The sequence below is a fragment of the Schistocerca nitens genome, chromosome 7 (assembly GCF_023898315.1).
Source record: "Schistocerca nitens isolate TAMUIC-IGC-003100 chromosome 7, iqSchNite1.1, whole genome shotgun sequence".
NCBI classification, from domain to species: Eukaryota; Metazoa; Arthropoda; class Insecta; order Orthoptera; family Acrididae; genus Schistocerca; species Schistocerca nitens.
The window spans coordinates 328,274,389-328,293,877 of NC_064620.1; the positions used below are offsets into that span (position 1 = coordinate 328,274,389).

The window sequence follows — 19,489 nt, forward strand, 5'->3', positions numbered from 1 at the left end:
TGTAGACTGGCAATGGCAAGGAAAGTGTTTCTTAAAAAGAGCAATTTGTTAACATCGAGTATTGATTTAAGTGTCAGGAAGTCGTTTCTGAAAGTATTTGTATGGAGTATAGCCATGTATGGAAGTGAAACGTGGATGATAAATAGCTTAGACAAGAAGAGAATAGAAGCTTTCTAAATGTGGTGCTACAGAAGAATGCTGAAGATTAGATGGGTTGATCACATAACTAATGAGGAGGTATTGAATAGAATTGGGGAGGAGTTTGTGGCACAACTTGACTAGAAGAAGGGATTGGTTGGTAGGACATGTTCTGAGACATCGAGGGATCACCAATTTAGTATTGGAGGGCAGCGTGGAGGGTAAAAATTGTAGAGGGAGACCAAGAGATGAATACACTAAACAGATTCAGAAGGATGTAGGTTGCAGTAGGTACTGGCAGATGAAGAAGCTTGCACAGCATAGAGTAGCATGGAGAGCTGCATGAAACCAGTCTCAGGACTGAAGACCACAACAACAACAACAACAACAACAACAACAAACAAAACTTTAAATGTAAAGATTTTACTAAATACAGAACTCCACTTCATTAGTGTTCTGGGCATTACAGGGTCTGGCTAGATATTAACTGAATTGTCTCTTTTTCTACACTAGGGTACATACTAGCAAATTGTTTCTGGAGAAACAGTTATAAAAATGGAGGTACTTTAATTTTTATCAAGCAAGTTCTAAAACATAAATCTATTAATAAGTTTCAGTATCTCAATGCAGAAAGGACCTCTGAGCTTGCTCTTATTGAAGTCAGTGCGGCAAATATAGTGGCAGGTATTTATCTCTCCCCAAATGGAAATTTTGAGTCAATCCTAAATAAGCTTGAATCTGTACTAAATAGGCTCCATCTAGACAAGAAATCAGTAGTGCTGTGTGGGGACTTCATTAATGATTTTCTTGGAAGTAGCAAAGGAAAGAGCTACTGCTCAACCTCACAGTTACTGTCAAATGAAAACAGAAAAGTGTCCCCTAAACTAGAAAATCTCACCCTGAACCATGACAACAAGAGTGTAACTGATTCTCAACACATCACAAATCTTTTTAGGTGTTACCCTGCAGATATCACAAATAATTTAACTGCATCAAAAAGCGATGTATTACAAAAATTTCACTGCATCTTGCAGATATAGTAAATTCATCTTTTCTAACAGGCATATTTTCAGATTGTTTAAAAATTGCTAAAGTGGTCCCTATTCATAAGAAAGGTGACAAATCAAATATAGAAAAGTATAGCCTTATTAGGCTTCAGTAAAATCATAGAAAAATGTGAGAATGTCTGCTCTCATAGACCAACACCTTCAACCTATTACCCGGAACCTATCCTCCTATGTAAAATATATCCACCACTTCCTCGACCAACTCTTCACAGTTCCTGTCCCTTTACCACACGGTGCCCTGCTCATCACTACTGATGCCACCTCCCTGTACACTAACATCCCTAATGCCCATGGCCTTACTGCTATTGAACACTACCTTTCCAGATGCCCTATGGATTCCAAACCAACAACCTACTTCTTAGTCTGCATGACGAACTATATCCTCACCCACAATTACTTCTCCTTTGAAGGCATTGCCTACAAACAAATCCGCGGTACAGCTACGGGCACCCACATTGCACCATCCTATGCTAAACTATACATGAGCTATCTAGAGGAAATCTTCCTAAAAACCCAGAATCCTAAACCCCTCACCTGGTTCAGATTCATTGATGACATCTTTGTTATCTGGATTGAAGGTGAGGACACCTTATTCACATTCCTCCAGAACCTCAACAACTTCTCCCCCATTTGCTTCACCTGGTCCTACTCAACCCAACAAGCCACCTTCCTAGATGTTGACCTTCACCTCAGAGATGGCTACATCAGTGCCTCCGTCCATATCAAACCTACTAACCACCAGCAATACCTCCACTTCGGCACTTGCCACCCATTCCATACCAAGAAGTCCCTTCCGTACAGCCTAGCCACCCATGGTCATTGCATCTGCAGTGACGAGCAGTCCCTCTCAAAATATACCGAGGGTCTCACTGAAGCCTTCAATGACCGTAATTATCCTCCCATCCTTGTACAAAAACAAATCTCCCGTGCCTTATCTTTCCAGTCTCCCACCACTTCCCAAAGTACCACAGTCTGGCCACAGAGGAGTATTCCTCTCGTAACTCAGTACCAACCAGGACTGGAGCAACTGAATTACATTCTCCGCCAGGGTTTTGATTACCTCTCATCATGCCCCGAAATGAGAAATGTCCTGCCCACTATCATTCCCTCCCCTCCTATCGTGGTATTCCACCATCCACAGAACCTACACAATATACTTGTCCATCCTTACACAACCCCTGCCACCAACCCCTTACCTCATGGCTCATACCCCTGTAATAGACCTAGATGCAAGACCTGTCCCATACATCCTCCTACCAACACCTACTCCAGTCCGGTCACTAACATCACCTATCCCATCAAAGGCAGGGCTACCTGTGAAACCAGTCATGTGATTTACAAGCTAAGATGCAACCACTGTGCTGCCTTCTGTGTAGGCATGACAACCAACAAGCTGTCTGTCCACATGAATGGTCACTGACAACCTGTGGCCAAAAAACCAGTGGACCACCCTGTTGCTGAACACGCTGCCAGACATGATATCCCTCATCTCAATGGCTGCTTCACAGCCTGTGCCACATGGATCCTTCCCACCAACACCACCTTTTCTGAATTGTACAGGTGGGAACTTTCCCTGCAATACATCCTACAATCCCGTAACCCTCCTGGCCTGAACCTTCATTAGTCCCTGTCCTCACCCATACAGCCCCCTCCCTATTCCCATTCCAGCACTACACAGCCCTCATTTCACCGCCACACCCAGTCTTTTGTTTTTTATTTCTCTCCTTTCCGCTACATACCCTCTCCCCTCTCCACAGCTTCTCTCCTGCCCTCCATCTAAACTGCAACACTTCACTGTCCACCACTCCCACCATACTATCCCCCCCCCCTCCATGCCCCAGCCTCCTCCTGTACCCCCACCCAGTCACCACTTCCATCATGCACTGGTGCTGCTGCTCGCAGTGTGGTTTCAGTTCTCTGAGACTGCAGACGTGTTTGCAAGTTGCATCTGCGTGAGTGTGTGTGTGTGTGTGTGTGTGTGTTCTGCTGACAAAGGCCTTAATGGCCGAAAGCTATAATTGTGTGAATCTTTTTGTTGTGCCTATCGCGACTCAACATCTCCGCTATATGGTGAGTAGCAACTTTCCTTCTCTGGTATTGTTACATTCCATCCTGGATTTTCCATTGTTTGGTTAAAAATTTATTTATAATAGATTAATGAAATTTTTAGAGAAAAGCATACTTCTCACTGATACTCAGCATGGATTCAGGAAAAACAAATCAATAACTAGTGCTATCTACAATGCCATGCAAACAATGGACAAAAAAGAAAGTGCCACTGGCATTTTTTAGACTCATGCCTTTGACATACTGGACCACAATGTACTGATGGACAGGCTCCAAGTATATGGCATTAGAGGCACTGCACTTAAATGGTTCACATTGCACCTGACAAACTGGAAACAGAAAATACAAATAAAACATGAACTAAAGGAAAGTACCTGGATATGTTTATAATTTCTAAAATGAGGAGTCCCTCATGGATCCACAGTTGTGCCAATCCTCTTTCTCCTGTATATCCATGACTTAGATTTAAATTTTGAGTCACAAACAAATACTTTTTTTGCAGATGACATGTGCATCCTTATTACAAGAAACGCCCCAAGTCAGCTCCAGGCAGCTGCAAATAAAACTACAGCACAGCTGAATAGACGGTTTGAGAGGGATAAGCTACTAATAAACACCAAAAATCAACATGCCTAAATTTCTGTTTAAAAAGTGATGTATGCAACACCAGTGTGACAATAAACACCAACAAAATTTCATCTTCTCTGGAAACAATGTTTTTAGGCACATGACTTCAAAATAACTTCAAATGGCATACACATATTGTGCTGGCATAAGCTGTCACCAGTACACCAGTTGACTGGATCAAGTGCGCCTATCAGGAGAGAGGCCAAAGACAGACTTGCAGGCAACATGCTGCCAACACCCTCTCAACCACAAGAATTTAGACTGCCGCCTCTGACCGGAGGGCTCAGTCTCACCAGCACAGTCAATCAGTCAGTCAGTCAGTCAGTCAGTCTCAATCAGCAGCTCACAGATGGACTGACTTCACTCACTACTCCAAGCTGGCATTTGCTGGCATTCATTCACAGAGTAGCACAGTTCAGCACAGGCTATGCCAGTACATAACATCCAGATTTGTGTCTATAGCAGGACTGCCGATACTGTCTGCAAGTACTGAACCTGTACCATAGCACACAGACCCTATTGAAGATAAGTAGCTCTCTGTTCATGTAAATAAAGAACCCTGTTAATCCACGTGGCCATTTATGTTGTAGAAAGAGGATACTGGCCACCAAACAACATCTTCTCCCTTGATGGCTCATAGTGGTGGATTGCTTTAGCAAGTTTCCATTTGTAGTGCCTATGGCTTCTATCAAATCATGCAGCACCATTAAAGTGTTGTCCTCTATATTTTTCATTGATGGTTTGCCAGAAGTGCTCGTGTCGGACAACAGACCATGGTTCACTTCATGTGACTTTGAACAGTTTTGTGAACGAAATGGCCCTCGTCATCTAACAAGTGCTCTGTTTCACCCGTAGTCCAATGGAGAAGCAGAACACTTAGTACCCACACACGGGAATAGCTGCTGTAACTCTTTCTCACTTCCCATCACTCCCACCCATGAGACCCATGAGACGGAACTTCTGCATGCCCCCCGCCATTGGATGCTGCTACACTTGCTACAACCATCACAGCATCTGGTGCCATCAATGGTCCACAAGTATCACTTTGTGCCCCACAATCTTATTTTTTTCAGGGTATATGGTAACCATGGGCGCTGGGAAAGAGGTATAATCCAGGAATGCATTGGCTCTTTTATGTACTTGATTGCAGGCCCAGATGGTTTGCAGTGCCACCACCAGAATCACATTTATGCATGTCATTTTCTCCACAATTCTGCAGCTTTTCTTCCCCCAGATTCAGGGCTTCAAGGGACATCGCGGCCTTCACAGCCACCCACTGGTGCCATGAGGGAACCCCAGGAGGAGTGGATCAATGACGCACCCTCGCCCCTGCCGTCCCCCCCTCTCCAACCCAATAGACCTGGACCCACCACTGCCATCGACAGGACAAGCAATTGCTCCAGGACACACCCTCAGGCCTAGATGTGTGCCCTAGCAGCGGTTTTCAGGAAGATGTTCCTGTTGCCTCGCAAGCCAGATGATGGGTGCAGTCGGAAGAACGTCTTCCTCCACAGTCATGGCTCACTTCCAAGCACATTGCCAAGTTCATCATGTTCAAGGTACCATAAAGTTACAATACTTTCTTTTGATTGCAGGGCCCCCAGTGTTCAGGTTAATACAAAAACTATTCCCAACCACAAATCCCAATAAACTTGCCTATGACCAAGTAATCACTGCATTAACTCAGTATTATGACCAGCTAGCCCAAGTTACTGTCACTAGATATCAGTTCTTTCACTTTCAAAAAAAAAAAAAAAAAAAAAAAAAAAACCAGACGTACCATCAATGGTACACAGAATTAACAGTCATGACTATTAGGAAGCATAAATTTAAGTGTAGTTGCGGCAACTTTTACAGTAATCTCATGATACGTGATGCTATAACGTTCAATCTCCCAGATAGTAGAGTATGGGAACAGGTCTTACAGTACTCTGATCCACCACTTTCCCAAGTATTTTAAATTGACCAGGCATGATTTGTTGGGTCAAGTTGCCCCTTGCTTGTGACTGCCCCAAGCAGCCGCAACAACAAGCGTGTACACAGCCGTGTGGACAGCCACATAGATATGTAGGCAATTTAGTGAAGTCTTGTCCTAGATGTTTTGCTTGCCATAAAAGACAGGACTGCCCATCAGGTAACACATTTGTTACATATGTAGAAAAAAAAGCCATGTCCAAGCAGTTTGTTTGCAACGGCACAAATATGCCAATTTTGTCCACTCCCAGAAAAAACAGGCTCATGTACAGGCAGTGAACAATGTGTTTTCAAAACCTACAACAGGTTCTGGCAAAAGTAAGATTAAGGTTGTGCCGCCTTCTTGCCCTAGTGCTGTGCAACAATGTTCAAACCAACTGTTTGTCTCATTATGAAGTGCTGGCCATAGTGCCAACTTTCAGTTACACACAGGTGCCTCAGTAACGTTGCTTAATCATGCCATGTATAAACAGTTAGGCTCACCACATATTTATAAATCTAGCAAGCACCTCACTGCTTACAACAGACAGGAAATTCCAGTACTTGGACAGTGTAATTTGCCTGTCAGAGATCTCACTCCAGGACAATGAATTTTACTGTGTTGAAATCAAGAGACAGTGAAAACATATTTGGATGAGATGCCTTTGATTTGTTTAGAATTAGCATCCAGGACAATGTACTTTCAATATTGGCTTTTGCACCAAAAGGGTGCTGCCCATCCTGTCTACCAGATCATTTATGTATACAGAAAATAGCAGTTGTCTTATCACACTTCCCTGGAGCACTCCTAATGTTACCCCTATCTCTGATGAACACTTCTTGACAAGGACAACATACTGGGTTGTATTACTTAAGAAATCTTTGAGCCAGTCACATATCTGGGAGCCTACTCCATATGCACGTCTGCAGTGGGGTACCATATCAAATGCTTTTTGGAACTCTAGAAATATTGAATCTACCTGTTGCCCATCATCCATAGTTTGCACTATATTGTGAGAAAAAAGCAAGCTGGGCTTCACATGAGCAATTCTGTCTAAAGTCATGCTGATTCATGGATATGAGCTTTTTGGGTTCTAGGAAATTTATTATATTCAAACCAAGAATATGCTCTATAATTCTGCAGCAAATCAATGCTAAGAATATTGGTGCAGAATTTTGGAGGTCCATTCTTTTACCCTTCTTGTACACAGGAGTCACCTGCACTTTTTTCCAGTCCTTTGGCACTTTGCACTGGTAGAGACATTCATGATAAATGCAAACTAAGTAAGGGGCCAATGATGTAGAGCACTCTTTGAAAAATTGAACTGGGATTCCATCTGGACCTGGTGACTTATTTGTTTTCAAGTCTTCCAGTTGTTTCTCCACAGCAGGGCTGCTTATTACTACGTCATCCATAAGTCTGTGTAATGGTCAAACAATGATACGTTTATATGATACTGCTGTGTGAACGATTTTTTAAATGTGGAGTTATAAAACTTTGGTCTTCCTTTTGCTATCTTCTACTGTCAAACCACACTGGTCAACAAGTGACTGAAGAAAGCCTTAAGCCCACTTAAAGATTTTGCGTACATACTAGGAAACCGTATGTATGTTAAAAAGAGTTTAAAAGATGTTCATGTCCAGTCAGTAAGGACATAAGCCTACAAAGTTCCACAATAAACAGTGGTATACAAATTTACAATAGCCTTCCACATTAGGTAAAAATCATATCATCATTCACACTCTTTTATAAAACCCTAAGGGCATTCTTATTTGATCACTGTTTTTATTCAGCAACAGAATTTTTAGAACATTTGAGATGCAAGTGACTTGAAGCAAGATAGTGCAGCTACTGCAAGTAGTGCAAGCTCTTTTGTAGATAAAGCTAAAATTTATGTATCTACTGAAATAATACTGTATTCTTACTGTGTTGTGATACTGTTTTGTTTTGTGTTTGTTCTGTGTCCCTGTATCTGGAAACGCTTTTTTGTTGAATGAATAAACAAATAAACTGAAGGATCTGGAAGCTACAAGGAAATGAAGAGAGTAGCGGAATACAGAAGGGCAAAAAGAACAGCCATGTGAAGACCTACCTCTTGGTAGAACACATAATGATGATGATGATGAAGAAGATAATAATAATAATAATAATAATAATAATAATAATAATAAGTTATAAACTATGTGAACTACATTTATCATTACATTTACATTAACAATGTGTGTAATTAACCTCTGATAAACGTTAAATCAATCTTTGTAAGGACATACGTGCATTAGAATTTGGTGACAATGACGACGATGAAGGCGATAGATTAGTTTAGATAGATGATGAGAAAGGGAGGACAGGAGAGCCACAAGCACTGTTGCAGGAGAAAACACACTCAGACTATGTGATGCGCATGACACACATCAGTACACTTATCACTTGCATGCTCTAATTCAGAGGCACTAATGCTCTCACATTCATACCAATAATTGACACTTCTGACTGACTATTTAGTTTGATATGCTACACCAGAAAAATTTCAGAACACAAGTGTCTTGAGACAGAGCCTGCATTGCTATTGACATGTTATTACAAAACTGGGTCACTAGCTAACCTAGCAAACACCTGGAGAACTTTAGTACGCATTCAATTCTGTACATTTCAAAATCCTGACAATAAAATGCAATATGCTCAAGGGTTCCAAATGTCCACAAACTACTCTGTCATTATTTGATTTGATTTAGATGTTGTGAATGGAGGGAGGGAGGGGGAGAGAGAGAGAGAGAGAGAGACAAACTCATCTGGCACTTAAAGACTGAGGAACTGTTTTCAGATTTTCATTGTTTGTTAATGACAGAATTTCATAAGGCAACAAATGTTTTGGCAAGCTGCTGTTAGTGTGCCTAATTGTTCAAACATTTGCCTGCAAGAGTTCTGATGGCTTGCACATAATTCATCCTTGGTTGATCCACTGTCAATTCTCCTGAATGTATATTATGCCCACTCTCATTTTATTTTCATTATTGTCACAGTTATTTCTCTGGCTCATGTCTGTTCCAGGTTTTTCACTTTAAAAGTCCATGTGTCGCTGTTTTCCATTTTTTCACACTCTATTGTCATTTATCTTCTCACGTCCACTCACAGACATTTCTCAATTGTTTTGCTTCATTCAGAATATCCTCTCATCATCCTATTATCATTTACTTAAAACTCTGAGTTTCTCTTTAATGACTCCTTTAGTTCATTTGAGATTTTCTACATTTTCTCCATTTGTCATACTTACATTAGTACCTTTGTTAGCTAAGGAGGTCATACATGTTTGCGCATCTGCACTGAAGAATGTGGATCCATTGCCCATCTAGGTGAATCAATTATACGAATGCATAGTGTCCGTTCTTTCAGACATTCATATAATTGATTCACCTAGATGGGCAGTAGAGTAGTGCAGCACGTGCTGATAGTCAGTTTACCGTATTTGCTCGAATCTAAGCCGCACTCGAATCTAAGCTGCACCCGAAAAATGAGACTCGAAATCAAAGAAAAAAATTTTTCCCAAATCTAAGCCGCACCTGGGTGAGACTCGAAATTCCAAAGGAGAGAAAAGTTTTAAGCCGCACATCCAAATCAAAACAAAGTTGGTCCACTGTAATATGAGACACAATATAGGTCGAATGAATGACAATACAGCTACAGTAGTTTGGTTCGAGTCGTAAGCTTAGCAGTTAAGCTTTACCAGGTAGCCATTGCTATGCGTCAGGTGCTCCGTCCGTATTTATACGGCTACCCTTCCTCTTTCACGTGCTTCATCTGGTTTGAATCGATTGCTGTTTTCTTTGTTATAGGTGTTTACGTCACTCTAAGCTGAAAATGCATTACTGTACGTGTCGTGCATTGTTTGTCGCATTCTGATAGTGCGTGTTTACAGCCTGTCGCCGCTCGCGGTATGGCTTGCTTTTGTGCGCGCTGTCGCCGCTCGCGGTATGGCTTGCTTTTGTGCGCGCTGCCGCCGCTTTTAAAAAGAGTGAAACAATGGCAAGAGACTGCTATTTGTTGTTACTTACACTGCTGCTTTCTTTGATAATGATCAACAAGTACCAAATAATAGACTGCGTATGATAGAACATGTTCTGAACGAGAGTTAGGCGAAAATTTTTCTCCATTTGAAAATCTTTGCGGCCGCTTCTTTAGTACATAAAATTCTGCACAGAAATTAGAGTCATTTTAGATTTAAAAATCTAGTCAGTTTCCATGCTTCATTTCTGACTGTATCACTACTAGGCATAAGAATAATACGAATATAAACATGGCACAATACGTATATTCTTCCGCGTTTGCTGTTGTCTCACTCTAGTTTCGTAGTTTATTAGGCAGACAGGATTTAAATGAGATAGCAGCAAACACGAAAGAATACATGGCAAAATGTTTATATTCATATTATTCTTATGGTGAAGAGAATACTGCATGTGATTCACATTTCATCAGGTTCCTATTAGCAACTATCTCTTCTCACAGGTAGGAAAAAATTCAGAACATAGAGTTGGCCATATTGACAAACATCCCAAACAGTCTTGCCAGTCGGATTTTTGTAGTACATTGAAATTCTGCTACATTCGAAGATGAACAATACGGAATTTGTATTTACTTTGTTGGATAATGTATGAAAATGCAGTGGTCTAAACTCGGGGTGGAGAAAAAAAGCTCGTCTTCCACCTTTTTTTAAAAATTTATTTACTGACACAGAGGTTTTGGCGCCAGTATTTATCTTTGTGCCTACAAAGCACGCCTGTGTAGCGCTACATAATGTACATATATTCAATGGCAGAAGTTAGTTGTGGCAGCATGTACCAACATTTTTCAGAACTTCCGCTTGCTTTGCACTCGATTCTAAGCTGCAGACAATTTTTTGGATTACAAAAACTGGAAAAAAAGTGTGGCTTAGATTCGAGTAAATACGGTATGCCATTTCTGACATGGAGAGTTTAACCCATAAATTTGTACATTTGATGGCAGTTTTTCAGGAAAATGGATACTCTGAGAAGCAGATTTGTTGAGCTATGGAGTTTGGACCATCCCTGGAAGTGCACAAAGAGGAGCACAGATCTGCTACCTTTATCCCCAATGCTGGGGACATATCATTTAAGACTGAAAGAATTTTAAGTAGTTTTAACACTAAGTATGTTTTCCATCCACCTTTCAAGATTAGGACACTACTTGGCTCTGTAAAATATGATTTGTACCTTAGGAAGCCTGGCATATATAAAATTCTGTGTCAACATAGGAAGGTTTACATCAGTCACTCAATTCACACAGTTCAGAACAGGTGCATGGAATATTGGCATCATATGAGGCTGCAACAGCTGGAAAAATCGGCTGTGGCAGAACATTGCTTAAACAAGGGACGCAGAATGAAATCTGATAAGACAATGATAGTTGCCAACACTTCCAATTTTTGGGATAGTGTTTATAAAGAGGCCATTGTAATTAGTTTGGTAGATAACTTCATTAATAGAGACAATGGCTTTTCTTTTAGCAGACCTTTGAACCCTGCACCAGCCCGCATCAAAACAGAATGTTCTTCTATGTATCTAGTCCAAGTGTAAAAATAGTCTTCGAGTGTGATATATTGTTGCTGCCAGTGTTCTACTAAGGTTGGCGCCACCTGCCCGCTCTTGGAGGGCAGCAACTGTGATGGGTGGCACATGCACTATGTATAATACAGACATCTGTATAGGATGGCAATCTGCTGCCTTGGTATCAGTTTTCAGCAGGACTCAGCAGTAGCAGCAGCTTTCTCCTGAAGATGGTGAACAGTTGGAGTGCTGCAATACTGAATCAAGTAGATTTTAGGATCTGACAGCAAACCCAAGGAGACTTTCAAGAAGTGTCTCTGTTTATGTCATTGCTAATCAAGTGTGTATTATTAATTTTCTACCTGAGAACCTGTTCTTTTTGTGTAAGCACATATCAAAGCAAAACAACATGTGCATGCAGACTCCTCCAGATGAGTCTGTGGTATTAATGTGAACTTTTCAAAAATGGTTCAAATGGGACTTAACTTCTGAGGTCATCAGTCCCCTAGAAATTAGAACTACTTAAACCTAACTAACCTAAGGACATCACACACATCCATGCCTGAGGCAGGATTCAAACCTGCGTCCATAGCGGTCGCGCAAAAAAATGGCTCTGAGCACTATGGGACTCAACTGCTGAGGTCATTAGTCCCCTAGAACTTAGAACTAGTTAAACCTAACTAACCTAATGACATCACAAACATCCATGCCCGAGGCAGGATTCGAACCTGCGACCGTAGCGGTCTTGCGGTTCCAGACTGCAGCGCCTTTAACCGCACGGCCACTTCGGCCGGCAACGGTCGCGCAGCTCCAGACTATAGCGCCTAGAACCGCTCGGCCACCCCGGCCAGCTTTGTAAACTTTTCAGTAGGATTTGTAATTTTTAACATTAGGGTGTTGGGTTTCTGAGAACTAAGTTCCTGAAATGCCACACCAACTGCAGAGAAAGTAGCAACAAGTTTATGGAGTTTGGGCTGGTGGCCAAATTGCACTGAAAGAACATCATACTGAGATCTGGGATAGCGGTGAAGGGGAAACGGGAGTACAAATTACTATGCTGTTGATTCATGCTCACACTGAATGTGTGGGCCTAGTCAGTATTCACAGACTCGAGCCTTGGGGAAACGGGGACAGATCGATCAGAACAGCAAAATCTGGTAGCATTTCAATTTTTCCTTTTTGTGCCTGTAACAAAGCTTCAGTAAGGAGTTTTCTGTGTTGAGTGTATGGGGTGAAAGATGATCCTCTTTTATATGACTCACAGCCTGTAGCCATTTCAACCACTGGTTGGTGTTAGACTGCTGGTCTGTTCTTTCTGGGAAGGGAGCAACTTGGCTTGTGTTTCTTGAGATTGATAACTGTGGAGTTCACAAAGTGAGCAGCTACACAAACAGAAAGTCCAGAGTGTAACAAAACTCATCACAAGTTTACACAAACAGTCCAAGGAGCAGTCCAAACCATTCTGGTACTCAATGGTGTGTCTCTAAGGCTTCAATGAACTAGCAAGACTGACTGGCAACTGATGGGCTGTGGGATTTACTGGCACACTCAAGGCAATGACCCACCCAACATGATATGTCTGTAGCTACAGTGGCGCCCCTCATGGGAGCAAGCTGCAGCCAGAATATGAAGCCTAATTATTGTGGGCCTGTCCTCTATATCGATACTCTGACTAGATGAGGAATCAGGATCATCATCAGATGCTAAAGTATCTCTAGCTGTGCGTTTGGGATGGTTACCATGAGTGCTGTGGTTTTGGGGTTCAAATGAGCTGATATTCTCTCCCTCAACTGAAAAAAAAGCTATGACTTGTGCCTAGGACTAAGAATTGATGTCTGGGGCCACCATTGTCAGGCTAGGTGTGAAATATTGTCACAGTGTTTCAAAAGTTTGATATCAGGTTACAGGCTGGAGTTATCCAAACTTTTATTTGGTATTTTGATGTGATACGCAGTCAGTGTTTTATGTTCCTGAATTTTCTTCCACCTCTCAAAACTGGACATGTCAGTGAATGAGGGGGTTTGTGTCCTAGGCAGTTTACACATTTAGGGAGGTTTTCAGTAGGTCTACCCTCATCCTTTGTCCTTCCACACGCCAAACATTTCGACCAAAGGCTGTGATGAAAGCTACAGTGTCCACTCTACCATTCTTACGACCTCTCTTAATATGACAAACAAAATGTACTTCATGCCATGATAGGTTAGCTAGCAGTTCTTTGTAACTTTAAGTCCTAATGGAAGATAATACCTAGATTCCAGTTGAGGTTGTTATGAGGAGAGATGGTAACTGGTATACCCCCAAGCTTGTCACAGTTATGAAGTGACTGGGACTGGTTATCATTTCAAGTTTTGATCAACAGAGATCCATTTCCCATTTTCTCTATTGCACCAACTTCTTCAAACTTACTCTCAAATATTTCCAACAAAAAACTGTGGCTTCACTGTTGTAACACATTCTTTATTGGTTCTGGAGCATACTTAGAACTGGGCTGTCTGTCCCCATTTTTTCTTGCCTGAGTCTCATTCCATAGTGTGGCTCAAGATGAAAATGACATAAGTTTGTAAGTCTCTGCACAGAAATCTTGTTTTCTATTTGCTGATACAGCAGTGCTAGCAAGGCCAGCACTATGGGTAACTTTGATCCATTTCAACATGAGTCAGCCACCATGATGCTATCCACTCCAGTCAGAGGCTGCCCCTTGTGTGCCAACCTGCCACAGCAAAGGCCAGCTGGCAAAGAAGCTGTTGCCTGAGCCCCAGTGCTCAGACTGGACAGGCACCTACTTCTTGACATACATGGGGCATTTGCAGCTCAGGCATTAGCAGTGCAATCCCTTTTTTGTCAGGGGGCTACAACCATGAAGGTCCATGATGACCTGCCCATGATGGATTGGCAACTGTTCTAGATTTGTGGTGTGAACATAAATCCACTCTAATAGTAGGTGCATGGGATTGCAGTGGAGACTCAATAGTTTATGTACCACATAAGGTGTTCTTCCCCAAATGGCCTGCACTTCTATGAGATCTGGAAAAGTGGAGGTCTGGAAAAATGAAGGTCAAACCCTAAAAGGAGACAAGGGACCACAAGTAATTACACCAGAAAGGTTGAGGGACAGGTTGCAATGTGAGCTAATACTGATGGTTGCCTTCATACTAGATGAGTCATCATCACCTGACTAGGTATCTAGGTACAGGACTCATTTTAGTGCCTCTTTCAACAGGCAGGAGTTACCACGGGTCTATTCTAGCCCCTGACACCGTAGACTGAAATCATTAAGGATGGAGCACAATCTCAACTTGGCTAATGTAGTGACAGGAAATTAACCAGCGGTCTCTTGAAGATGTCATCTCTGAATGATTACAAAAAATACTGACAACCTAAATTAGAATCACCAGATGTGGATTTCAGTCCTACACCTTCTGATTAAGTCAGTGTCTTTAATTAATGCAACATCTCTTTCAGAAACAGTTTTTTTTTAATATGTACGTGTAATTTCTTTTGTGGGGTGTCTATCCCTGTTCACATTTTTATGACTAATCGTACTCGCTCATGTAATAACAAATACTGTACAGCACACTGGGGGAGGAGTAATGTTTAAATCATAGTAACTGCTGCTGTTTCGTGAAGTACATATTATCAATGTTTTTTTCAAATTGCAGTTTCTCTAATGGTGTGTACATGTACAGGCTTTATTAAAAAGACGGAAATGTTCATTTATTCTTTGTATAACAAGAATTTTCAGCATGTTTACAAAAGACTGTTTATAGCCTTCAATAAAAAATTTGGAAATCTGTAGTTATTGCTTTGTGTGGAAATCAGCTAACAGCCACATGTAAAACATAAGAGAAAGCACAGTCCTCAAATGTCTTCTTTTACTAGCAGTAATATAGAACATCAGCAGCAGGTCTACAATTAAGTGAGTATAAATAATGCTTACTTACCTTTTGCTTGCCACCAGTATTTCTGGTGCTCTGTACCAGCGGGTAGCAACATAGTCAGTTAAAGGTGGATCACTCAATCCTTCTCCAGAACCATCATCCAGCTGCGACAGTGACCTTGCCAGACCAAAATCAGCCACTTTGCAGTGACACTCAGAGTCCAAAAGAATATTAGATGGCTGAAAAGAAACACATATGTGCATAAATGATGAAACAGAAATCTATAGTAAATGGTCTTTTTAAAAAAAAATTATGTAATTGTTTTTACATTCTTTGCAATGCAACTTCTTTCTTTTAAATATCACAAGATTTTTCAGTTATGTAAGGAAAACGTAATTGCTATTTATCATAAATATGATATGTTAAGTATCAAACAGACACAATTAAATGACACTAACACATTAGCTTCTGGCCCAAGCCTTTGTCAGAAAAAGAAAGAGAAACACACACTATTCATTCACACAACGAAGCACACCTCATGCACAAATTACCACCATCTCCAGCAGCTTGTATCAGAATGCAACAATGGAACCAGCAATCTGAAGGAGGAAAGTAAGGGGAAGGAATAGCAGAGGGGAGAGGGGGGAGGGGTGGGGGTGGGGGGAGAAGAAGGTGAAGAGCGCTGACTGGCTAAGTATGCACAGGCTAGACGGCCAACAGGTGCAGCCTCGGGAGGCTGTGGGGCTCCTCTTTTTTGCTCTGTTTCCCTCCTCCACACCTTCCTGCCTCATAGCCTCCTGACACTGCATCTGTTGGCTTTCTGATGCCTGCATACTTTGCCAGACAGCATTCTTCTCTCCCCCCAACCATACACTGCTATTCTTTCCCCTTCCTTGCCACTTCCAGATTGCTGCTTCCATTTCACATGACAGTTGCATTCTGGTTTAAGCTTGCAGAGACAGTGGTCATGTGAGCATATTTCTTTTTCTAACAAAGGCTGTGGCTCAAAGTTAATGTGTAAGTGTCTTTTAAATGTGCCTATCTGCAACTTAACATGTCACCTTTACAGTAAGTAGCAAACTGTCTTTTCCTTACATTGTTAATGTTACAACCTGGAATCTCTATTGTTCACAATATTTTTCATTACACTATGTCAAATGATTATGTTGAGCCAAGATTCATAAGGTTCCAGTACTTACATTAAGCACTGAACAAGCAAGAAAACTGAAGTTCAGCATTACATACCACTCAGGACATGAACATAAAATAGCATTCAGGCAGCACATATTTTACTTCATTCAGCTATTGGTTGAACACCCTTTTTTTTTAAAGTCTGCAATTCTGATGATTACATCAAAGTACAATTACCCACTAGGTGTCATGCATTGTTTTCATATTCTGATTTGTCACTGTTATGCTGCAAATTTAATTTATGTATATCTTCTGCAAATCACTGCAAAGTGCACGACAGAAGGTACTTTTACATGATTCCGCATGTCAGTGTTTCTTCACAGTTCACATTCATACAGAGTGTGGGAAGAATGACTGCTTAAGTGCCTTAATGCATGCTGTTATTAATCTAATCTTGTCTTCACAATCACTATGGGAGCAATACACAGGGGCCTGAAGAATGCCTCTACATTCTTCCCTTAATACTGGTTCTTGAAATTGTGTAAGCAAACTTCCCTTTGATTAATTAGCATCTGTTACATTACATGCCACCTTTCTTTGAATATGTTCCATGTCCACCATTGGTCTCATTTGGTATGAGTCCCACACACTTGGGCAATGTTCTAAGATGGTATGCACAAGTGATTTGTAAGCAGTTTGTTTTGTAGACTGGCTGTATTTTCCTAGTATCCTCCTAATGAATCAAAGTCTATTATCTGCCATGAAGATCACACCCCTATGATTCAAACTGATATGCAGTCCCTCCTTATAACATCAGGCACCTCACAAAGCCTAACACCTCTATCCATTGAGCTTTTTACCCCATCTTTTACCTTCTTCCTAAGATCCACAAACGCAACTAACCTGGTCATGCAACAGTTGCTGGCTTCAAAGCACCCACTGAACACACAGCTGTCTTAGTTGATCAAACATCTCCCTCCTTTATTAAAGACACCAACTATTTCCTAGATCATTGAAATCTGTGCCCATCCCACTCCTACGACATGCCTTGCTTGTCGCCACTGATACCACCTCTCTCTATACCAACACCCTCGATGCACATGGTTGGTCTGATGCTGAACAGTTTCTCAGTCAGCACCCACCTGATTCCAAACCTATGACTTCCTGGCACCCTAATCAACTTTATAACATCTGTCTCCCTACACTATCGCTCTTACCCCTTAACCATCCCTCCTGCAAGACTTACCCTGTGCACCCTTCTACCACCATCTATATCAGCACTGTAACTAGCAAAACAAATACTATCAAAATGATTACCACCTGTGAAATGACACATGCAATATACCAACTATTACGTAAACACTGTTCACCCTTTTTCATCTACATGGTTACCACCAAGTTATCATTACAATGAATGGACATAGACAGAGCATGTACACTAGCAATGCACAATATCATGTTGCACAGCATGCTCGACAACATGAAAGTCGTGACCATGGTGCCTGTTTCACCACATGTGCTAACTGGATTCTCCCAAAGACGCCAGTTTCTCAGAACTCTACAGGTGGGAACAAGTGCTACAAGATGTATTGGTTCTCTCCACCCATCTGGCCTTATTCAAATTAGTTTCTTCAGTCTGAGCATTTCTTCACAACAAATATTCCTTCCTTCACTTCCTTTTAGTTTTCTACATCTTTCATTTTCTGCCCTATCTGTTTTCCACCATCTCCCTCCCACATGCAGTGCAGTTAGCTTGTTGCTCTATTAACTCATGCAAATTGTTTTAGCAGTAATCACTGTCTTGCACATTGCCCTATCTTCCACATTTATTTTGATATACCTCACCAGTCCTTTTCCTTCAGCTTGCTTTCTTCCCCTTCAACTCTTCTGCCAGAAGAAGGAACCACTAGCTCCAAACACTTGCAAACTACAATACATTCTACACTCCTGGAAATGGAAAAAAGAACACATTGACACCGGTGTGTCAGACCCACCATACTTGCTCCGGACACTGCGAGAGGGCTGTACAAGCAATGATCACACGCACGGCACAGCGGACACACCAGGAACCGCGGTGTTGGCCGTCGAATGGCGCTAGCTGCGCAGCATTTGTGCACCACCGCCGTCAGTGTCAGCCAGTTTGCCGTGGCATACGGAGCTCCATCGCAGTCTTTAACACTGGTAGCATGCCGCGACAGCGTGGACGTGAACCGTATGTGCAGTTGACGGACTTTGAGCGAGGGCGTATAGTGGGCATGCGGGAGGCCGGGTGGACGTACCGCCGAATTGCTCAACACGTGGGGCGTGAGGTCTCCACAGTACATCGATGTTGTCGCCAGTGCTCGGCGGAAGGTGCACGTGCCCGTCGACCTGGGACCGGACCGCAGCGACGCACGGATGCACGCCAAGACCGTAGGATCCTACGCAGTGCCGTAGGGGACTGCACCGCCACTTCCCAGCAAATTAGGGACACTGTTGCTCCTGGGGTATCGGCGAGGACCATTCGCAACCGTCTCCATGAAGCTGGGCTACGGTCCCGCACACCGTTAGGCCGTCTTCCGCTCACGCCCCAACATCGTGCAGCCCGCCTCCAGTGGTGTCGCGACAGGCGTGAATGGAGGGACGAATGGAGACGTGTCGTCTTCAGCGATGAGAGTCGCTTCTGCCTTGGTGCCAATGATGGTCGTATGCGTGTTTGGCGCCGTGCAGGTGAGCGCCACAATCAGGACTGCATACGACCGAGGCACACAGGGCCAACACCCGGCATCATGGTGTGGGGAGCGATCTCCTACACTGGCCGTACACCACTGGTGATCGTCGAGGGGACACTGAATAGTGCACGGTACATCCAAACCGTCATCGAACTCATCGTTCTACCATTCCTAGACCGGCAAGGGAACTTGCTGTTCCAACAGGACAATGCACGTCCGCATGTATCCCGTGCCACCCAACGTGCTCTAGAAGGTGTAAGTCAACTACCCTGGCCAGCAAGATCTCCGGATCTGTCCCCCATTGAGCATGTTTGGGACTGGATGAAGCGTCGTCTCACACGGTCTGCACGTCCAGCAC

The 19,489-nt window shown here is 42.4% G+C and overlaps 1 protein-coding gene across 3 annotated transcripts in view; it reads right to left on the reverse strand.

Moving 5' to 3' along the window:
• The window catches only part of LOC126194811 (mitogen-activated protein kinase 15-like), a 196,133-nt gene that overhangs the window by 88,208 nt on the left and 88,436 nt on the right, over nucleotides 1-19,489 (reverse strand). For all 3 annotated transcript variants that reach the window (XM_049933127.1, XM_049933128.1, XM_049933126.1), the window contains one exon: nucleotides 15,353-15,528. In XM_049933127.1, the coding sequence (XP_049789084.1) occupies nucleotides 15,353-15,528 (176 nt within the window). The remainder of the gene's footprint in view (nucleotides 1-15,352; nucleotides 15,529-19,489) is intronic.